Source organism: Elaeis guineensis, chromosome 7 (genome assembly GCF_000442705.2).
Source record: "Elaeis guineensis isolate ETL-2024a chromosome 7, EG11, whole genome shotgun sequence".
Classification (NCBI taxonomy): domain Eukaryota; kingdom Viridiplantae; phylum Streptophyta; class Magnoliopsida; order Arecales; family Arecaceae; genus Elaeis; species Elaeis guineensis.
Genome location: NC_025999.2, coordinates 3888491 through 3905726, shown reverse-complemented (window position 1 = coordinate 3905726; position 17236 = coordinate 3888491). Strand labels below are relative to the sequence as shown.

The 17236-nt window shown below is 39.1% G+C and overlaps 2 protein-coding genes across 5 annotated transcripts; both read right to left on the bottom strand.

Moving 5' to 3' along the window:
• Positions 1-2832: 2832 nt before the first annotated feature.
• On the bottom strand, positions 2833-11811 carry LOC105049185 (uncharacterized). Of its 4 annotated transcripts, XM_029265758.2 has the most exons (8): positions 11130-11811; positions 10784-11017; positions 8374-9624; positions 5962-7339; positions 4283-4560; positions 3688-4171; positions 3398-3527; positions 2833-3128 (listed from the first exon to the last, which is right to left on the bottom strand). In XM_029265758.2, exons 1-4 carry the CDS (start codon positions 11432-11434, stop codon positions 6709-6711), a joined length of 2421 nt encoding a protein of 806 aa, XP_029121591.2. In that variant the 5' UTR covers positions 11435-11811; the 3' UTR covers positions 2833-3128; positions 3398-3527; positions 3688-4171; positions 4283-4560; positions 5962-6708. The 4 variants fall into 4 exon arrangements, with proteins under 4 accessions (XP_029121591.2, XP_073116746.1, XP_010927052.2 ...); XM_073260645.1 differs by lacking the exon at positions 2833-3128 and having other exon boundaries at positions 3151-3527; positions 4283-5364; XM_010928750.4 differs by lacking the exon at positions 2833-3128 and having other exon boundaries at positions 3151-3527.
• Positions 11812-12401: 590 nt separating this feature from the next.
• LOC105049182 (uncharacterized) lies at positions 12402-16720 on the bottom strand. Its single transcript, XM_010928749.3, has 5 exons — positions 16429-16720; positions 16137-16345; positions 14067-14140; positions 12712-12810; positions 12402-12621 (listed from the first exon to the last, which is right to left on the bottom strand). Exons 1-5 carry the CDS (start codon positions 16660-16662, stop codon positions 12560-12562), a joined length of 678 nt encoding a protein of 225 aa, XP_010927051.1. The 5' UTR covers positions 16663-16720; the 3' UTR covers positions 12402-12559.
• Positions 16721-17236: the final 516 nt, after the last annotated feature.

Below are 17236 nucleotides of genomic sequence, written 5' to 3'. Positions count from 1 at the left end.
ACTCCATCGAATATTGATCCATCTCCCTGTGGCTTCACCTCCCAAAGTTTCAACTTGTGCTGTGAAAAAGCTTGATATGATCTGCCAACTTCCGTGCTTCTCCAATCTTCCTATCATAGGGTTGAACTCATCCCTACTTTTGATTGCTTCATTCGATCCACTTGCTTTTGTCCTGGCTTTTTAACTTTATCCGCATCAGTAAGCATGTGATCCAATAAGAAGATACTGAGGATACATGATAAAAGTTTATTCGCAAGAACATTTTGATAGAAGAAAACTGGAATACAAATTCTAGATACTTTAAAAGTCCCAAAAAGACTACATTGAAAGGCAGTGAAAAGGAGAGATGGGGTAACTTTTTGTCCCAACCATGTCCGCCAGATACTTCGCTTCATAGGATCAAGACAGTACGAGTAGATTCCATACCTGGTAAAGCGGCCCAATATATTATTTTACTTCTATCCAGGAGCCACCGGCAATCTATCATAAGATTCGCTGTCTTGGTCAATACATATATAATAGTAGTATGAACAAGCTCAAATTAGTCATTTTCTTACCTGAGAAAAAAAAAAGCTATCATGTTTGCAACTACATAGTTTAGCATTATAATATACTTCAGAATATAAGAATTGCTAAATTTTCCAGTCCTTATCTTTTGGTGGAAAAACACTAAAGAAGGTCAAGGGAATGTACCAAGCACACGTTGTTCCTGTGAACAAAATCGGTTAGACGATGGGAAAGACTAAAATCCCAAATTGGCCCAACTGCATGCGATGCATGATGAGAGAATAACTAATAATCTAGAAGGAAACATCTTTATTGCGGTCAGAAGTTCATAGCTCGGTATGTGAGATATTATCTATTTTAGTCTACGGTCCATAGTTCGGAGGTTGTATAGATCATTTTTGAGCCTCACTATTGTCTCTTAAAAGAAGTCTCACGTAAAAAGAATAATCCCTTCCTATATAAACTAGATTTTCTTTTGACTCCAATCAATATTAAACTAATGATGTCCTTTCTTCTACACCACAACATAACTTTTCGAGTAAAGGAGAATCTGCGTACTCCATAGATCGAGTCTATGTATCTCGACAAAGTGATGTTTAAGTAAAAGAAACCCCACAGTCTATTGAGGATGATACCGTCCTTCTAGCACCAATATTGCGATCAAGGGATCATGACTGGGTATATAAGGTATTGTCCGTTTTAATTTATGGCTTCATAGTTTAGAAATTATATGGATTATTTTTGAATTTCATAATTTTATTTTTTAAAAAATATTTTATATAAAAAATAATTTTTTATTATATAAATTAAATTTTTTTTTTTTTTTTACTTCAATCAATACGAAACTAACTCGATGTTTTTTTTCCGTACTATAACGATCCTAATACCTAGCAAGGAGTTAGCCCCCACTCTGGACGTCATGCCGTGACATTAAGGGATCCAGTTGGCCAGTCATTGGAATCACCTTCCAGCCAAATGGAAGTTTCCTGGCACCGATCAACAGCGTAGTGGACGGCTTCCTAACCTGCTACATGTCCTTCGAGGGGCACCAATCGCACGGCAATCCAGGATGGGAAACCCAGCATTTGCGATATCTTGCGTTTTCCAGCCTTTTGATGAGCATTTACACGAGTACGATTTAACGTATATGGCAATGTAAGCATTAATTGAGCTGGACGTATAATCATGCAAGCAGCTTTGTTTCTATCTATTTACATTTATTCAGATAAAACTTGGTGTAAGGCAAAGTTTTTAAGTGTTTGACACATTAATCATCCTCATAGCGTAGAATGTAAGGCATAATTGGTGTACATGTGACTGGTCTTCGGTAGGCTCTTTTGGTCCAAGTCTTTGGCTATCGAGCATTGGAGTTTGCATGTACCTTTTCTCCTGTCCAAAAATAAGCCAAGAGTAAATATTCAAAAGTTCAAACCACTCAATTTCAGTTCCTTTCACAAGCATTTTGGTGACAATAGGCTTCTATTACGACTCTATTAATCACTTAGTGATTTAATTTTACTGGGATTGACTTCCTCAAGCGACACCAAACTCCCAGGCGATCAGGATAATTCCTCAATAGTTCTGACTTGGACTGGAGAGGGCTTGTCTGCCTCTTCCAATCACGATCATCATGCCAATCATAGACGGCTATAATTGGCAGACGAACCCTCTCTGGTCCAAGTCGAGAATGGAGATGATCCGAATCCTTTATTTCTCCAATGACTGAAGTTTATAAAATTAGACCAAGTGGAACAAAGTTCTATTTAAGGAGTTGAGAACCGAATCCAATAAGATAGGGACTTGTCCCAATGGTCTTATCCCGATATGTATCACCAAGAATTGGGACCTTGATAATTACTTGGTGCTGGTGGGCATCTCTCCCTTTCTCTCAGAAAAACAAAATTGGAGTCAAAAGGACAGGTTAATTATACCTTGTGGGATTTTCCCTCATCTCCTTTTCATTCTCCTAACAACATGCATGCAACTTGATCACATTTTTTTATTACAAAAATAAAGATAAATCAACTGCCCAACTTGATTAAATTTGTTCCATGTAGATCAAGAGTAGTATATTTGATACAAGTTGAGCTAATCCACTCTAAATTTTCTAAATGTATGACTAAACCCACTCCATCCTCCAAGTTTTAAAACCATTTACTAAGCATATTCAATTCGGAATTTGAAGAATCTATATATAGGTTCACTTTATCTGCTTTCCTACAAGGTGATACAATATGATCAATGAGCGCTTGAGCAGGTGTCATCTTTTACCACTTGGGCAAAAAGCTGAGGGTTCGATTCTGGTTAAAGCCAAGAGGTATAGAGTGAAAAAGGATGAGGTTCAGTCTCTTCCGTTAAAGCATTCAACTAAGCCCTATGACAGAAGAAGAAGCAGCAGCAGCAGCAGCAGCAGCAGTACATGCTTCAATGTTACAATTTTTACTGGAGTGCTCCGGGCTTGTAATCTAGTGCTGCTAAAAAATGATGCCAAATTTTGTAGACGGATCATATGCCCTCAAAAAAGAGACATTTGCCTCATCCAAAAAGATAACAACTTAACGCCATGGGGTATACTTTCTGAATCTAACATACGGTCATCAAAGTCATCTCTCTCTTCAACCCTGAAATTTGAACCATGTGATAAACAATGAAAAATCATTTTTTTCAGATAACTAAATACAACACTCTGAATGAAGTTATCGAAAATATAATGTTATAGGCAGAATAATCCAACATTCAACATAATATTTGTAAAAGACAAGGATAAGGACATTTTTTTCTGAGCAGAGCAAAAGGATAGGACAGTCGGAATATGGAACCAAAGGAAAGAAGAATAAACTCCACAATTTTCGTTCCTTCATGAGACTCCCTAAGAGACTGCTGTCTGTACCGATTATTAAAATATCAAGTTTGGCCAGTCTGTGATAACTCCTCTGTGATTGGTTGAAGACAAAGACATGGACAAAGGCATCTTCTTGAGTGGTCTTGTTGTCTCCACCACCCATAATACATCATAGTCCCTGTCATCACCACAAAAAAAAAAAGAAAGAAAAAAAGAGAAATGTCATCAACTTTACCATACACACCCACACATAATATCACCAACCACACATTAAGCTCCATGTTAAGTATGCTTCAAAAAGTGGTGCCTAACTTATAAAATTCAGACCTAACACAAACCTGAAGATAAATAAGAACATGGAAGCTGAAAGATAGACCTGAAACCAATTTGGGTTGGGCCAGGGTCCTGATATCAGCCGGATACATTTGCTTAACTTATCCACCAGCATAGGGGAAAGTAGGTAGAGGTCAGAGGCTAGGACAGACAACAGTGATAAAGGTCAATTTGGGGCCTAGTTCTGCCACCATTTCATAGGTACAGCAGGATCCAGAACATGCCCACAATCATGTTCTCTTCCCATTGCTTCAATAATTGACATCTCTCCACCATCCAGTTGATATTGCCCACTCAACGATTTCTTCCACCCCACCAAGAGTTCTTCAAGCCACCAACATGAAGCAGCTGCTGTGTGTGGTAATTTTGTGTGCTCTCATGCTGGCCATATATCATTCCCACCAGCCATCCACAGATAGTCCACCCTCTGTATCTCCAACCATAATAAACCAAATTCTAAGCAGGCGGCTTGGGAAGGAGCTAGATTTTCTGGAATCAAAGCCATCAGAAGAACGGAAAGCCAAGGTTAGTTGATGAGTTTCTGAGTTTTATCACAAAAAAAAAAAAAGACAATTTAAAATTACAACTGGTAACAGATACCTCATGGAATGAAGAAATCAGAAGCCAAGGAAGGTTCTACTGGTGGAGAGCACAAAGGTGATGACGAGGGAGGGCTAGTTTACAGTGCAGATTACCATGCAGTGACAACACATCCTTCTCCACTGCCCAAGCCCAAGCATCCCAGACCATAGCCCTTGCTTTGCCTCATTTCCACAGAAAAAGTGCATCTAAAAGGGTAACGAACCATTCCTCTGATGTACCATTCTTCATGGATCCTCTGATGTACCATTCTTCAAGGATATATGTACTGCTGAAGGCTGCACTTTTAAAATGCAAGGTTATAGCACTGCAGGACTACAGCATTTACATTTTGGAATTCATAAAAGAAATTCTGACTCTGCATTACCCAGCCAGCTCATATGCTCTTTAACTACAACATCCTTTCAACACCAACATGAGAATTGCCTCTTAGCCATACACAACCGCATAATGTGATTGTGGTGAAGCAAAACCATACCCAAGTTAATCATGCAGAATATAGCAAAACTTTGCTCACAGAATCGCTAACCGAATATGACAAAATCATAATTCTCATGAACCTTTCGCAAGCCGAGCAAAAAATTCAAAGTCAGCAGGTTTCTGTGCAAGAAATATCTTTTAGAATGACAGAGACTTTCCTGCCAAATACCTCAACCAACATAAACACAAACCTCCATCCTGTCCGGGAATTGGGTTGTGACATCCTGCTCATTTCAGATAATTCACTACACAAGAAAGCAGGGCATAAAGCTGTGATCTCAACAAAAGTAGAGTTTGACCAGCAATTGGGTTTATCAATTATCTAAAGATTCTCTTGAATTCGTTGCAAACCCTGCAGGCTTGCAGGGAGTATATCATGGCAGCTTGCAATTACAGTTTTGACTAGTCTCTCTGTCATCAGATTAAACCACATTGGATCTTAACCTAATCCAGTTAAAACTGAAGCAAATTTGTGCATTTTACCAATTATTGCAGAATAGGAAGAAAGAAATTGAAAAAGGGAGGGCGACACACTCAGTAGAATTACCTAGTCCAAATAAAAGATAATGACCTCCTCAAGACTTTGTGCCAATTGCCCAAATCTGATGAAAAAATGAATATACCTAAGACATATATATTTTAACCTCTTATAAAGTATGATGCTAATATTCAATAATATCTGGTCCATATCTTTCCTCATCATGACTTAAATAAGTAATGCCCACATGAATTCCCTTAATTTTGGTATATCCAAATGAACAGCAGATAAAATCTAGTTGGCCATAATCAAGACTTCATGACAAATAAAAGAATTTGTTCTGGGATATATTTTGCAAATGAACATTGCCAATAAAATACCTTTATGTACTTAAAGTTCACTGGAGTCATCAAAGGTATAACAAAAGTTTAATTTCCAATCAACAGCTCTCATCTTATGATTGTAGCATCACAAAAAGCAGATACCCATCTCCAATCAAAATTTCATATTTTCCTAAAGTTATCTTAGAACTAGAATAATCAACAATTCAAGCGAAAAATGTATCTCTATGTGCTTCTCGCTTCAAATACTTCTGCAATTAAAGCTCAGACTTGCTACTTCAAATATTTCAGTTTGATGATTACATATTTAGTTGAAACATCTGCAATCCACATAACTAGATAGATGCACACTAAATGGCATATAATAAAGCTTTCCATACCTTGGAGCTGGGATGGCCACCTAATGAATGTAGGCATCTCTGCAAACAGTACTGCTCACTCCCATGAACAAAACAACAGTTCCGGTAACAGCAACATATTCAAAGTTCACTCTTCAGATCCAGCAAATCATACACCCAATAGCAGTATGCCATGATGCCTTTGCAGCCTTCAAAACCAATGCTCATTTTCTGTGCATCTGTGCCACTTTTTTTCTAATTATGGTTTTAAGAGAAATTCAAGGCATATATGGTTGCCAAATTTATCATGTTCAATCTGATGCCTTAAAAGAACTGAGTTGATTCAGTATTTTTGTTACTCTTGATTCATGGGGAAACACTGATAAAGCACAAGCCAACCAAATTATACTGATATTGAAAGGGCAACCACTGTCTGATTCAACCACTTGAGTGTTTACCCAGCTCACAATATCCAGAACTACTACCAAATCCAAATAAATTATCCTGATACCGCATCCTCAGCTCATGTCGCGTGCCCCATACAATGTTAGAACAACGAATGCAACTATGCAACTCCAGCAGTTGAGCAAGCTTTAAAAGTTAACCAAAAATGTAGTTCTTTTATGACATTGGTGCCTGTCATTGTTTTACAGCTGCCCAACAATTGAGGACATTCGTAAGTTGAATGATTGAACTTCTCAGGTCCTACACTCGCATATATACAAGTCACTAATTTAACATAAATAGATGTGAAATCCTGGATCACAGAGAACAATATCACAGTTATCACTAACTGTTTTTACAATGGAGTGACCACATCCCTTGCATATATTGTTTCCTAGTCTTTCTATACTTCTCCAGCAGTATAACAAAGCTTTTACATGCATCTTCAAATATGACATACCTACAAAATTTGGACTTGAAGTGAGCAAATTCAACCATAGCCTTCTTATTATCCTCATTATACAACACAATAAGGTCATCAAGCACTCCCAACAGATTATTGAAATCAAGTTTTTCATCAACATCTCCATGCTGAGGCAGATGCTGAAGCCATCTCATCCATTGCAAGGAATCATCGTTTCTTTCCTGAACAACTGTTTCTATGATCCTGAATGCCTCTATATAATTGGAGCTAGCATGAATTCTATTAATTATGTAACCAAATGTAGCTCTTTGGCTCAACAAAAGCATCTGTACATGAAAGTCCTTATCAGTATCAGCAGACCAATGTTTTGCAGCAACCATGCAAGCCTTCCTGAAGATAGGATCATGATCAGAGATCAGCCTGATTGCAACATGCAGCAGAAGTGCAAGCATAGTTCTTGAAATTTCTAGTTTAGAATCAAAACATTGACATGATGCTTGCTTCTGCTTCTCATTCCAATCATGAAGAGCAACATGAGCAAAACCTTCCCACCTGCAACAAAGCTGCTCATGAGTATACAACAATCCAAATAACCAAAACACTTATAACTCATGATGCGACTAAGTACAAATTAATAATTAAGAACAGTGGAAGGTGACTCAGCACCTACAAGGAAACATGCATAATGGCACCAATTGGCTAGCAAAACTATAGAGAACTAATAATTATAAAGCATGATCTACTTAGGCATACAACAACTAGAAGTAGTTAAATCATAACCGTAATCATAATCATCTCACCTTTTCCCAACTATTTGGAGTCAGATTTATGCATCCTCATTCGCCAAGTACTCCTAAATTCGGCTTCCTTTGATGTTATTCCAATTTTCTCCATATTCTTACTATCATTCATATTAATTTGGATCTTCCTCTTCTTTGCTTTACAACCTTCAACACAAACTAAAGTATCACTTCTTAAAGGAGCCTCAAATTTTCGTTGTACCATCTTGATCAATTTTCCATCATTTTGTCCTTAATTTATGCAATTCCTACAGCTCCTCTAATATATTCATTTCTTAATCTATCCTTCCTTGTTTTACCACATCCATTTTAACTAGTGGTTAAATCAAATGTTATATACTAATGGAAGATAAAGATTTTGCAGCTCCCTTCTTTGCATTTCTAACGTGTTCTCAACATAGAAATTCTCAAGAGGTCGAGTACCCTTTATCTATAAATCATTGATATGAGACATCCAACTGAGTTCGTGCATTCAATGCAATGCAGATCAATGCAGAGAAATTCTCTCTAATTCAAATAACAATTCTGGAGAATGATGATATCCACATGCCGGCCTAAACTAATGGGGTGATAATAGTCACTTATGTTTATGTGCAGCCACAAGCCAACCCTAATTTATGGGCATACTGCTTATTTGTAATGGTAAGATTGCACTTATATAGAACTACCTGGTTGGTGTTTACAAATAGTAGCAATCAACATTAAACTTACTGCCTTACAACAAGAGATTAGAGCCTTAAATCAATATCAACAAGAATTTGAAACCATAATCAAAAAAATACTTACTCAAAAGGAGGCTCAACCTCAACAGCAAGTGTCAAATGCAAGGAAAAGTCATTAGATGCTTTACTCCCAGATTCATACTCATCAATGACCGTATGAGCTTCATGAGGATAACCTCGAGGAATATACAAAATGTCCCCTTCTTTGAGTAAAATCTGCATGCTTCCACACATGCTGCTCTCTGGACCATGCGAGCTGCCAATAGGGTCATATAACCTGGGCAGTATAGAAGTTGGACGAGGTGAAATGATCCATTGCTTGCACCCAAAAAGTTGGCATACAAACACGCAGTGGTCATCATAATGTTTGGCCAGACCTTGAGATCCAGGAGGCGTCATATACAAATTGGCCCCTACAGATGGCTGACCAAACAGATCTGCTAACCCTTCTGCAATAGCAGCAATTTTATCAGACCGAAACTCCATACCCCTCAGGGCAATTGTATAACCATCCCTAAATGCCTCTTTACTCTTCTGGACATTGTCTGCATCTATAAATATTGGACCAGCATCAATCTTAAAAAGGTGCAGCTCTTTTTTCACATCTTTATTCAAGGACCCAGTGGTTAGTTCCTGTGTTTTCAAAATCCTAATGTCCTGTCCGTACATAATTGGAGAACCCAGTGAACCATTCACCTCATTCAGAAAACAATTAATGTCTATTTCATCTGAAGCAATAGGCGGACATGAAACCAGCCCTGGTAAAATTGAGTCAAGGGCATCATCAGTCATTTTAGGAACAAAGGAATGGATCAAAGAACTGAAAATATTATTATCCTTCTCCAAATTCTTGGATGCCCCACTTAGTATAAGCGGTGAATTCTCCCAGTAGTTCAGGACAAAATTTTCAAAGTCAGATTCTTTTCCTCCAAATATACTTATCCTGACCTTATCAGATCCCCAAGTTGCATGGTCAGCTTGATTCATGGAAAGCCTAAAAATAGTTACAGCAAGATCATACTTTGTAATGCACAAGAAGCTTTTCTGCTGACTGTAATTACTTGGTAATTCCAAACATCGAATCTTGCCCCACAGTGCCCTCAAAAAAGGCAGAAATCGTCTGACTAATTCCTTCGGGATTTGGTCCAAGAATTCCTCACTGCAAGTATTGATGAGGACTACTGCTGCATCAAGGATTAACACTAGAATACTATCTCTCATGGACCCTATATTGGAAGAGTCACTGCTTTCTTTCTTTACCATGTGAAAAATATCAATATATAGAGGAGTTGCTGCCATCTGACAAAATGAACATCTACAAGAAGTTAAGTCAAATCAACACATTTTTAAAAAAAGTGTTACCAACAGCTACAACCACAACAAGAACAACAAGTAATACAATAAAATGTTTTGGCATGTAAAAGTCAGGCTTGACTGGACCATGACTGAGGTTGCTAGATAGAAATGCAAAATAAAAAGTTTTTATTGGTGCTATGAAAAAAAATCCATGAACTGAATTTGTAAATGATGCAACTTGCATAGAAAACACCAATACATTATGAGGGGCTGTTTGGCAAAATCCTAGAGCTGGTGAGATGGGCAGAGAAATTGCATCGAATTGGAAGAATAGAGGGAGAGGGAGAAGGGAGAGGCTGGGGATCAAAGGCTTGATCCCTGTGAGATGGGGAAAAAAAAAAAAGACCTCGAGTGAGAGGGAGAAGGGAGAAGGGAGAGGGAGAGCATGGGAATCATGGACCCGATCCTTAGGGGTTTAAAAAGAAAAGACCTCGAGAGGTCTTTCTTTTCATCCTGCAAGGATGAGGCCCTGTGACACCCCACATCTCCCTCCCTCTATCCTGTTGTGTCTCTTTCTTCATTATCTCCAGTCAGGGTTTTCCCAAGAAGTCCCTAAATGTGAAAACCAATTCCACTCTCAGTAGGCATAGGCCTTTGTGACTCTCCAGGGAAAAATTTAACTTGGCATGAGCAATATGCTATGGTCCATGCCCCAAAGTCCTTACAGCTTCGATTACAAGATGCTAGGTTCAGCGTGCATATCCATTTCTAAATTAAAGTAAATTCCAGAAATCGAATTTATGCAATCTATGAGCACTGCTCCAGATGGATTTCGATTTCCACTTGGAAAAGCCTAAAAAGATCAAGAAAGAACTTGAAAAAGAACTCATCATGAAGTGGTCCATCAGACCCACACACACAGAAAGTAAGCACAGCAATTACAAGCATAGTGGAGCATTATTCAGAAACATCCGATGAAAGAACAGAACCACAGTGGAGAGTTCGATTCTTTAGTAATCAATCGTATAAAGTATCTGAATTCTTTACAATTCTCTAAAAATTCGGAAAAATATGTTATGTCAGCTGAGAGAGAAAAATCTGTCATCTTGTAACATTGAAAATGCCAGAAGATAAGAAGATAAGAGACCACAGTGCACAGTGGCGGCAGAGATCCTTACAATAGCCTCTCAATAGCAAACGAATGTCGGAGCCGCTCCCTCCCAATCGGAGAACTAGAAAGATCCATAATAGCATTACAGACTGCCTCGGCCACTCGACGGCTCCTGCTCCCCAGTGCCCACACCAAACACTTAATGACCTCATCATCGGATGCTATCATCGTGTTCGCCTCGAGAGACCAGAGTGCCGCGGCACCGACCACCTCTGCGCTCAGCGCAGCCACAGAAGAGCATCTTATCAACCAAAGCAAAAGGGAATCCTTATCATAATTATCCTCATGGATTGAGAGGAGAGATAGATAGATAGATACAGAGAGAGAGAGAGAGAGAGAGAGAGAGAGTATACCTGCTCGCGAGGAGGAGAGGAAGGAAAGCGAGAAAGCTTTGGGGAAGGAGGAAGGGGAGGGGTGGTAGGGAAGAGGGGGCCGTTCTTCTTGTTGTGAGGAGGGCGAGGTGGGCGCGGAGGAATCGTTTGATAATGGATCGGGCTTGAGGGTTGCGGAGGTTGGCTGCGGAAGCCAGGAGCAAGGGGAACATGGTGCGGTCGAAGGACGAGAGGTCGAGAGGAGGAGGTGGAGGCGTGAGGGAAGACTTGTTCCCTCTCTTCCTCCTCTTTCGGCAACCAGCGCTGCCGCTGCGGTTTTCCTCCATGCCCCACCCTCTCCTCTCTTCGGCTTCGGGCGCTCCGCTCCGGGGAGAATGGCATAAATAAAAGCGAGGGCTGGGACGCGAGAGGGCTCAACCCAGGCGGGCCTGACCCACTAAAACTGGTTCGCCGCAAACTGTGGAAATTTAGGAAAGATGAGGAATCATCAGGACCGTCCGTCTGATGACCCCTTGAGAATCAAATTCGAATTTCACATTGATGATGCCATCTTGGCGATCGGCGAGACGGCAGAACCAATAACGTATTCATCAGCATGTACGAGCACGGAATTACCGCCACACCATTTTGAGCTGACAAGAGTGACGGTCGCATAATGCATTGCAGTAACTGTAGCTAAAGCATCTGTTACCAAGGCACCATCAGCAGGCATTATTACAATGCTGATATCCAAAAAAAAAAAAATTCCAGCATATAACGCACGCCTCCATTATAGCTACTCCATCCAAGGCCATCGCACAGGACCAACCTTAACAGCATAATACTTCTTTCCTTTAATAGTCCAGTGATCTAATTTAACTAAAAAGAGTGTTTGATCGGAGAAAATTAAGATTTGAAATCAGAATGAAAATAAATATCTATCATTTTAACTATTTAATAAAATAAATTTTATTTTAATTTTAATTTTAAAATAAAATAAAAATAATTTAATTTATCTAAAACTCAATTTTTAATCTCATCTAAAATTCAAATTTTTATTCTAATTTTAATTTTGATTTTGATCATGAATCAAATATTTTGAAAGATTTGATCAGTTTCATTCTGGTTTCGATACATTCTGATTCCTATTCCAATAGCAAATCAAACGTTCTCTAAATCCAGATGTAATCACCATCTATGAGGTGGTTGCATTGAAGCTGAAAGGTATCAGAGTAATCAGTTTACTGTTGTTGGATCTACGGATGGTTCAAGTTCCAACCGGCAAGACTGTGACAGAGGAAGAACGTAGCTTCGTGAGTCTGCTTAAAAGGAAAATACATTTCCAATACTGAGTGTGTGCATTTAAGTCAACACACTTAAATATCAACATCAAATGCAGCAGAACATTCAGCTTACAATCACACACAATACAATTGGAAAAGAGAATGATAGATGCTCTCAGATTGGAGGATTCAGAGGTCATCAATACCTAGAAGCTTTGCCAGCCTACCGTTTTCATATGCTTCTACGGTATCTGACACAGTAAGAATGTAAATAAAATTAGAATACTATGTTAGTGCACTAAAGGAAAAGGATAAACCGGACGTAAACCCTAGTATGTTACCATCAGAGCCACCCAAGTGCTTTCCATTGATAAACACTTGTGGAACGGTCCGCCTTCCGACAATAACAGCTAAGGCATCTTGTATATTTGATCCATCTTCTGCAGAATATATAAGAAGCGAGAATACAATTAGGAAGGATACAAAATTTATTTGCTAACAGAGTATAATAAATCTTTGCAGCATAGAAATATTAAAAAAGCTAATGTAGGCAAAATGTTAAACGACAACATAACCATCAAGCCTTATTCCAACTATTTAGGTTAGCTTTACAGATCCTCATTCACCAACAATTCCTGTTTAGGGCCACCTATGATGCACATTTAAGCTTTGTTATATCTTTTATTACAATCTCTGCCGTGCCACCTAAAGAAGGAAATGTTAAAACTCTTAAGCCTAAAAACAGGAAATCTTTCTCTGCACCAGGGACTTACAAGATCATGTTATTACTTTGAGCATTGGTTAGAACATCATATACCAACCAGTTCACAAGTTTGTTTTCCGCAACAACTCAGCCAGAGGCAAAAAATATTCTGAGTTTGGAAACAGTTTGGATAGTTTCACAAAAAATTTGGGACGAATGGCGATAATTACAAATTAAGAAGCAAAGTTTTTGTTTCTAATTCAGTCGAAAACAGGCACCATAGGGGCAAGAACAAAAAGAACAGTAAAATTACCATCACAGCCAACAAGAAATAGCAATTTAATCTGAATGTACAAGTGTTTTTTGCATCAATCATGAATATATTGTAAAATTTGAGTGACTTGGCTACTTTGATAACCCCACAATTACTTCGCAAGTGATTCGGCACAGGAAAAAAAAATTAAGAGCAACTACGACATTCTCAATAATCTGAAGAAATTTGTTCCTATGTTACCTACAAAGGATAAATCTCACAGCAACAATTGTCAAAAAAAAAATTTAGTAATGCATACAACATGAGTTCTTCAAAATTCTTCTCACCATGTTTCCTTTCCAAAATAAGTCAACCAAAGCTATCAGTTGTGGTGTAGAGGAAAAGGTATAATTGAAAGCTATGGGTGTAACAGTTTTCTTCAGAATTGTGGTTTGATGTTCCTCAAGTCAATTTTGATTGCAGTAGTATGCATCGAGATCCAGCACCAGAAGTTAATGAAATAGGGAATAATACAGTAAAAGCACCAAGATTTTCATTAATTATTAACAAAACCACATTGTTTGTCTATTACCGCTGTTTAGGCAACTCCTTTTTTTGAGGGGTGATTTCTAATTTGTAAAAGTAACCAATTAGTAAACTAGATGGAACCCAACAAAACCATTTAGTCTAAAAGAAACTTGTTCCATAGGCATGCTTTGTTGAAGATATGAAAGACAGACCTCTCTGGTCCAGCTCAACAACATGTGGTACCTTGTTCAATTCTCTGAAAACAGCTTTTGCTCTTCTGCAATACCTGTCCACAACCAACGACAGTAATGGAAATGAAAGGGAACTACTAAGACAGATTGAGGTGAGCAGAAGATAAAATTAAATCAGAAAATTATCAGGGAAAGTGTCATTTTTGAAAATGATAAAACTAACTACTTATGTGTGCTACTTGATGGTGCAAGTATGATTCATTGGCAGCAGCATGAGCAACTTATCAGGTGCAGCATGCATGGAGAAGCATGCATGTCTAAGCTTCTAGATATTGACATTTATCATATGACCACATGGATATGGCTATTGCACGGCAACAACTGTGGTAGCATGGGAGCAGGGAAAATATTTCCAAAATCTAAGCATCGGAGTAATGCATAAACATAAACAGTTATCAAGTGAGCATTTTATCAGGTTCACTGATTTTGAAGTGCTAAGATTGTAAAATTCTTTTAGAGAGAGGAGGGGGTGTCAGTAAACAGTAAGTAAGAAGGTTCAGGTGGTGTACTCTGGCACTCATTGAAGTAACAAAAGGGCAATATAACATTCAGATCCCTATAAATGAATCAAAATAAATAAATAAAAGTAGGACATGACTTTTCAAGGAAACCATGAGACGAACATTTTCCAGTGATAATGGGAATCCTGTAAGAGCTTCTACAGCTAGAAAAACACAGCACAAAATTGTACGTAGCACACCACTCCTTGATAACAAGCTCAGATGCTTAACACAAGTACTTGAGTGCCTCCAAGGCAACATGGACATTGCAACATTACACAATTGTTGAACAAATGGTCCAAACATATGTTCCAGTTCTTAACTCAAACAAAACCACGAATAAATCAAATTATGTTCTCAAGTAATCTTGATAAATTATGGTAAAACAATAGATGATTGCATCAGAAAACAGTGGTTTAAAATTTAATTTTATTTGCCATCTACTTGCATCCAGCATAAAGATAGCATTTTGAATTTGAAGCACATTTACCAGTACAACATGAACTATTCAAAAAGTCAAAAATTATATCAAGTTACTTTTATTCCAGTTGCTTTGGATCCTGCCTTTCTCTCTAGATACTTCAGACATTGGCTTAACGGTCAACATTTTTCCTCAATTTCTCTTTTGAAACTTTGCTGGATTATGAAATATTGTAGTTGTTAATTATATGCAAATGTGCCATTTTTCTTTAGTCTAAGTAAAATAATTCTCATGATCAATATGGAGAAGCCTAATCACATGCACTTGGGTAATTCTAGAAGCTGTTCGGCAGCATTCACTCCCAGTAAGGATTTGATCCTCTATTAGAGCAAACTTGTTGAAATCCTTACAGCAAATATCCAAGTTTCTTGGTTCTCTCAATCCTTTCCAGCACTTTTAAACAAGTCCAAAATTTTCTCACATGACCACACCATGACATTCAGTTCCTCATCAATTTCACAATAGATGCAATCCTCAACGCTTCCTCTGGCATATGAATGATGATTCTATCCTTGCTAGTTTTGCCAAACTTATCTCAGACTTCCATACCACATACTCTCACCATCCGTTTTTTAGTTCCAATGATCCATACAACACTTTATGCCTTGTATGTTTACAAACTTTACCTAGAAACCCTGAGTCCGAAATCCCAATAGAAATTGACAATCGCATTCAACTGCAAAACCATTTTTTTAATTTCAATGGAATATTAAACTAAGATAACAACTTTTCCCAATCATATTTCCAGAGCATTTCATGGACAATTTTTTCATAATTCATTATAGTAAAGCTCTTCAAGCATTAATTAATAGAGACGCACTAAGAAACAGCTTCATTGTCCATGAGATCATATGAGAACCGGGACCTGTTCAAAATGGATCTATGGGTAACTATCAAGAACCTTCTTCCCCCTAATTCCAAGAGTAAATAGTAAAGGCTGGATCAAAACCAAATTTTTATCCTGTTCTTGAACAAATCGCAGCCTAAATTCTCTAGAAAAATTTAATTACTTCCTGATAACAATAGATAAAGGTGTGAGAGAGAGATTACGGGCAATAGGACTTGGAGAATATGACGATATCGTGGGACGATACGGTATCCTTGACGAATGCTTCCTCGATTGCGGAGGCCTTGACGGCCGAGCCGAAGGAGAAAGCGACCGCCGCGGCCGCCGCCGCCGCCGCTGCCAGAGTCACCATCACCGCCGCGCCACGCTTTCCCACCGCCTCCACCGCCGCCATCTCCGCCGAGACACCGACCTGCCCCGAATCAAGAAGAGATCAAGAAATTCCCAATCGAGAATGAAGGAAAGCTACGAATGGGGCAGATGATCGAAGCCTACTGATGCGGAGCGATCGCCGCGGAGGAACGAAGCGACCGGCACCGAGACGGAGATCCCGCCTCGGCGGCCGGCGGAGATCTTGACCGGCCGTCGTCGAAGTCCGTCATCGGGGGAAACCGTGAGGGGGGCGCCGGTTCTGAGTAGATAGACTGGAATACCCCTAACCTGGGACGGGTTTGACTGGAGAAATGGGCAAGAGGAGACGGGTATTACGTTAATCGCTCGGGGGTACATTTGGGTGTTACTTCAGTGTCCGGCCTTTGGGTTGGAGGTAAGTAGGTAAAGGAGGGCGTGAGGCGGCCTTGAGAAGGCGGCGGAGACCAGAACGTGCGGGTGGGTCCGACCGACAACGTGAATCGTACTTGGTTCTGTTCTCTGGGCTAACCCAATCAAGCTTCGGACTGGACTCGGGTGTTTAGGGTTTTTTTTTTCTTCCGCTGCCGAGAGGGGAAACTAGTTACAATATTTGGAAGATCATTCCAATGGCATTGGCATCAATCAGCTTGCCTAGCTTGAGTGGAAGATCCTGAGTCCAGAGTGACTTAATCAGAGAATTACTGTAACAACCCAGATTTAAAAAAAAATAATAAATAAAAAACAGAGGAGGAAGACTCCTAGCCGGAGTCTTCTTCCTTCCCGTCTCCGGCAAAATCGGATCGATAGAGTCCGATTAGAGGTAGGAAATCACCTCTATAAAACCCCCTTCCCTCCCTTATGTCTCTGCAATTGGTTTTGGAGAGATTTTTTAGAAATTGAGGGATTCTTCCAAGAGGATCCGCGGGTTCTTGATGGGAAAAAGGGGTTCGCC

Excerpts from the sequence above, each read along its gene's own strand:
- LOC105049185 (XM_029265758.2), bottom strand. The coding sequence starts at position 11,434 with ATGGAGGAAAACCGCAGCGGCAGCGCTGGTTGCCGAAAGAGGAGGAAG. Across the intron at positions 11,018-11,129 it reads CCTCTCCTCCTCGCGAGCAG|ATGCTCTTCTGTGGCTGCGC; the intron begins GTATACTCTCTC and ends TTGGTTGATAAG. Across the intron at positions 7,340-8,373 it reads GAGGTTGAGCCTCCTTTTGA|GTGGGAAGGTTTTGCTCATG; the intron begins GTAAGTATTTTT and ends GCTTTGTTGCAG.
- LOC105049182 (XM_010928749.3), bottom strand. The coding sequence starts at position 16,662 with ATGTACCCCCGAGCGATTAACGTAATACCCGTCTCCTCTTGCCCATTT. Across the intron at positions 16,346-16,428 it reads GCGGCGATCGCTCCGCATCA|GTCGGTGTCTCGGCGGAGAT; the intron begins GTAGGCTTCGAT and ends GATTCGGGGCAG. Across the intron at positions 12,811-14,066 it reads TGTTGAGCTGGACCAGAGAG|AAGATGGATCAAATATACAA; the intron begins GTCTGTCTTTCA and ends TATATTCTGCAG.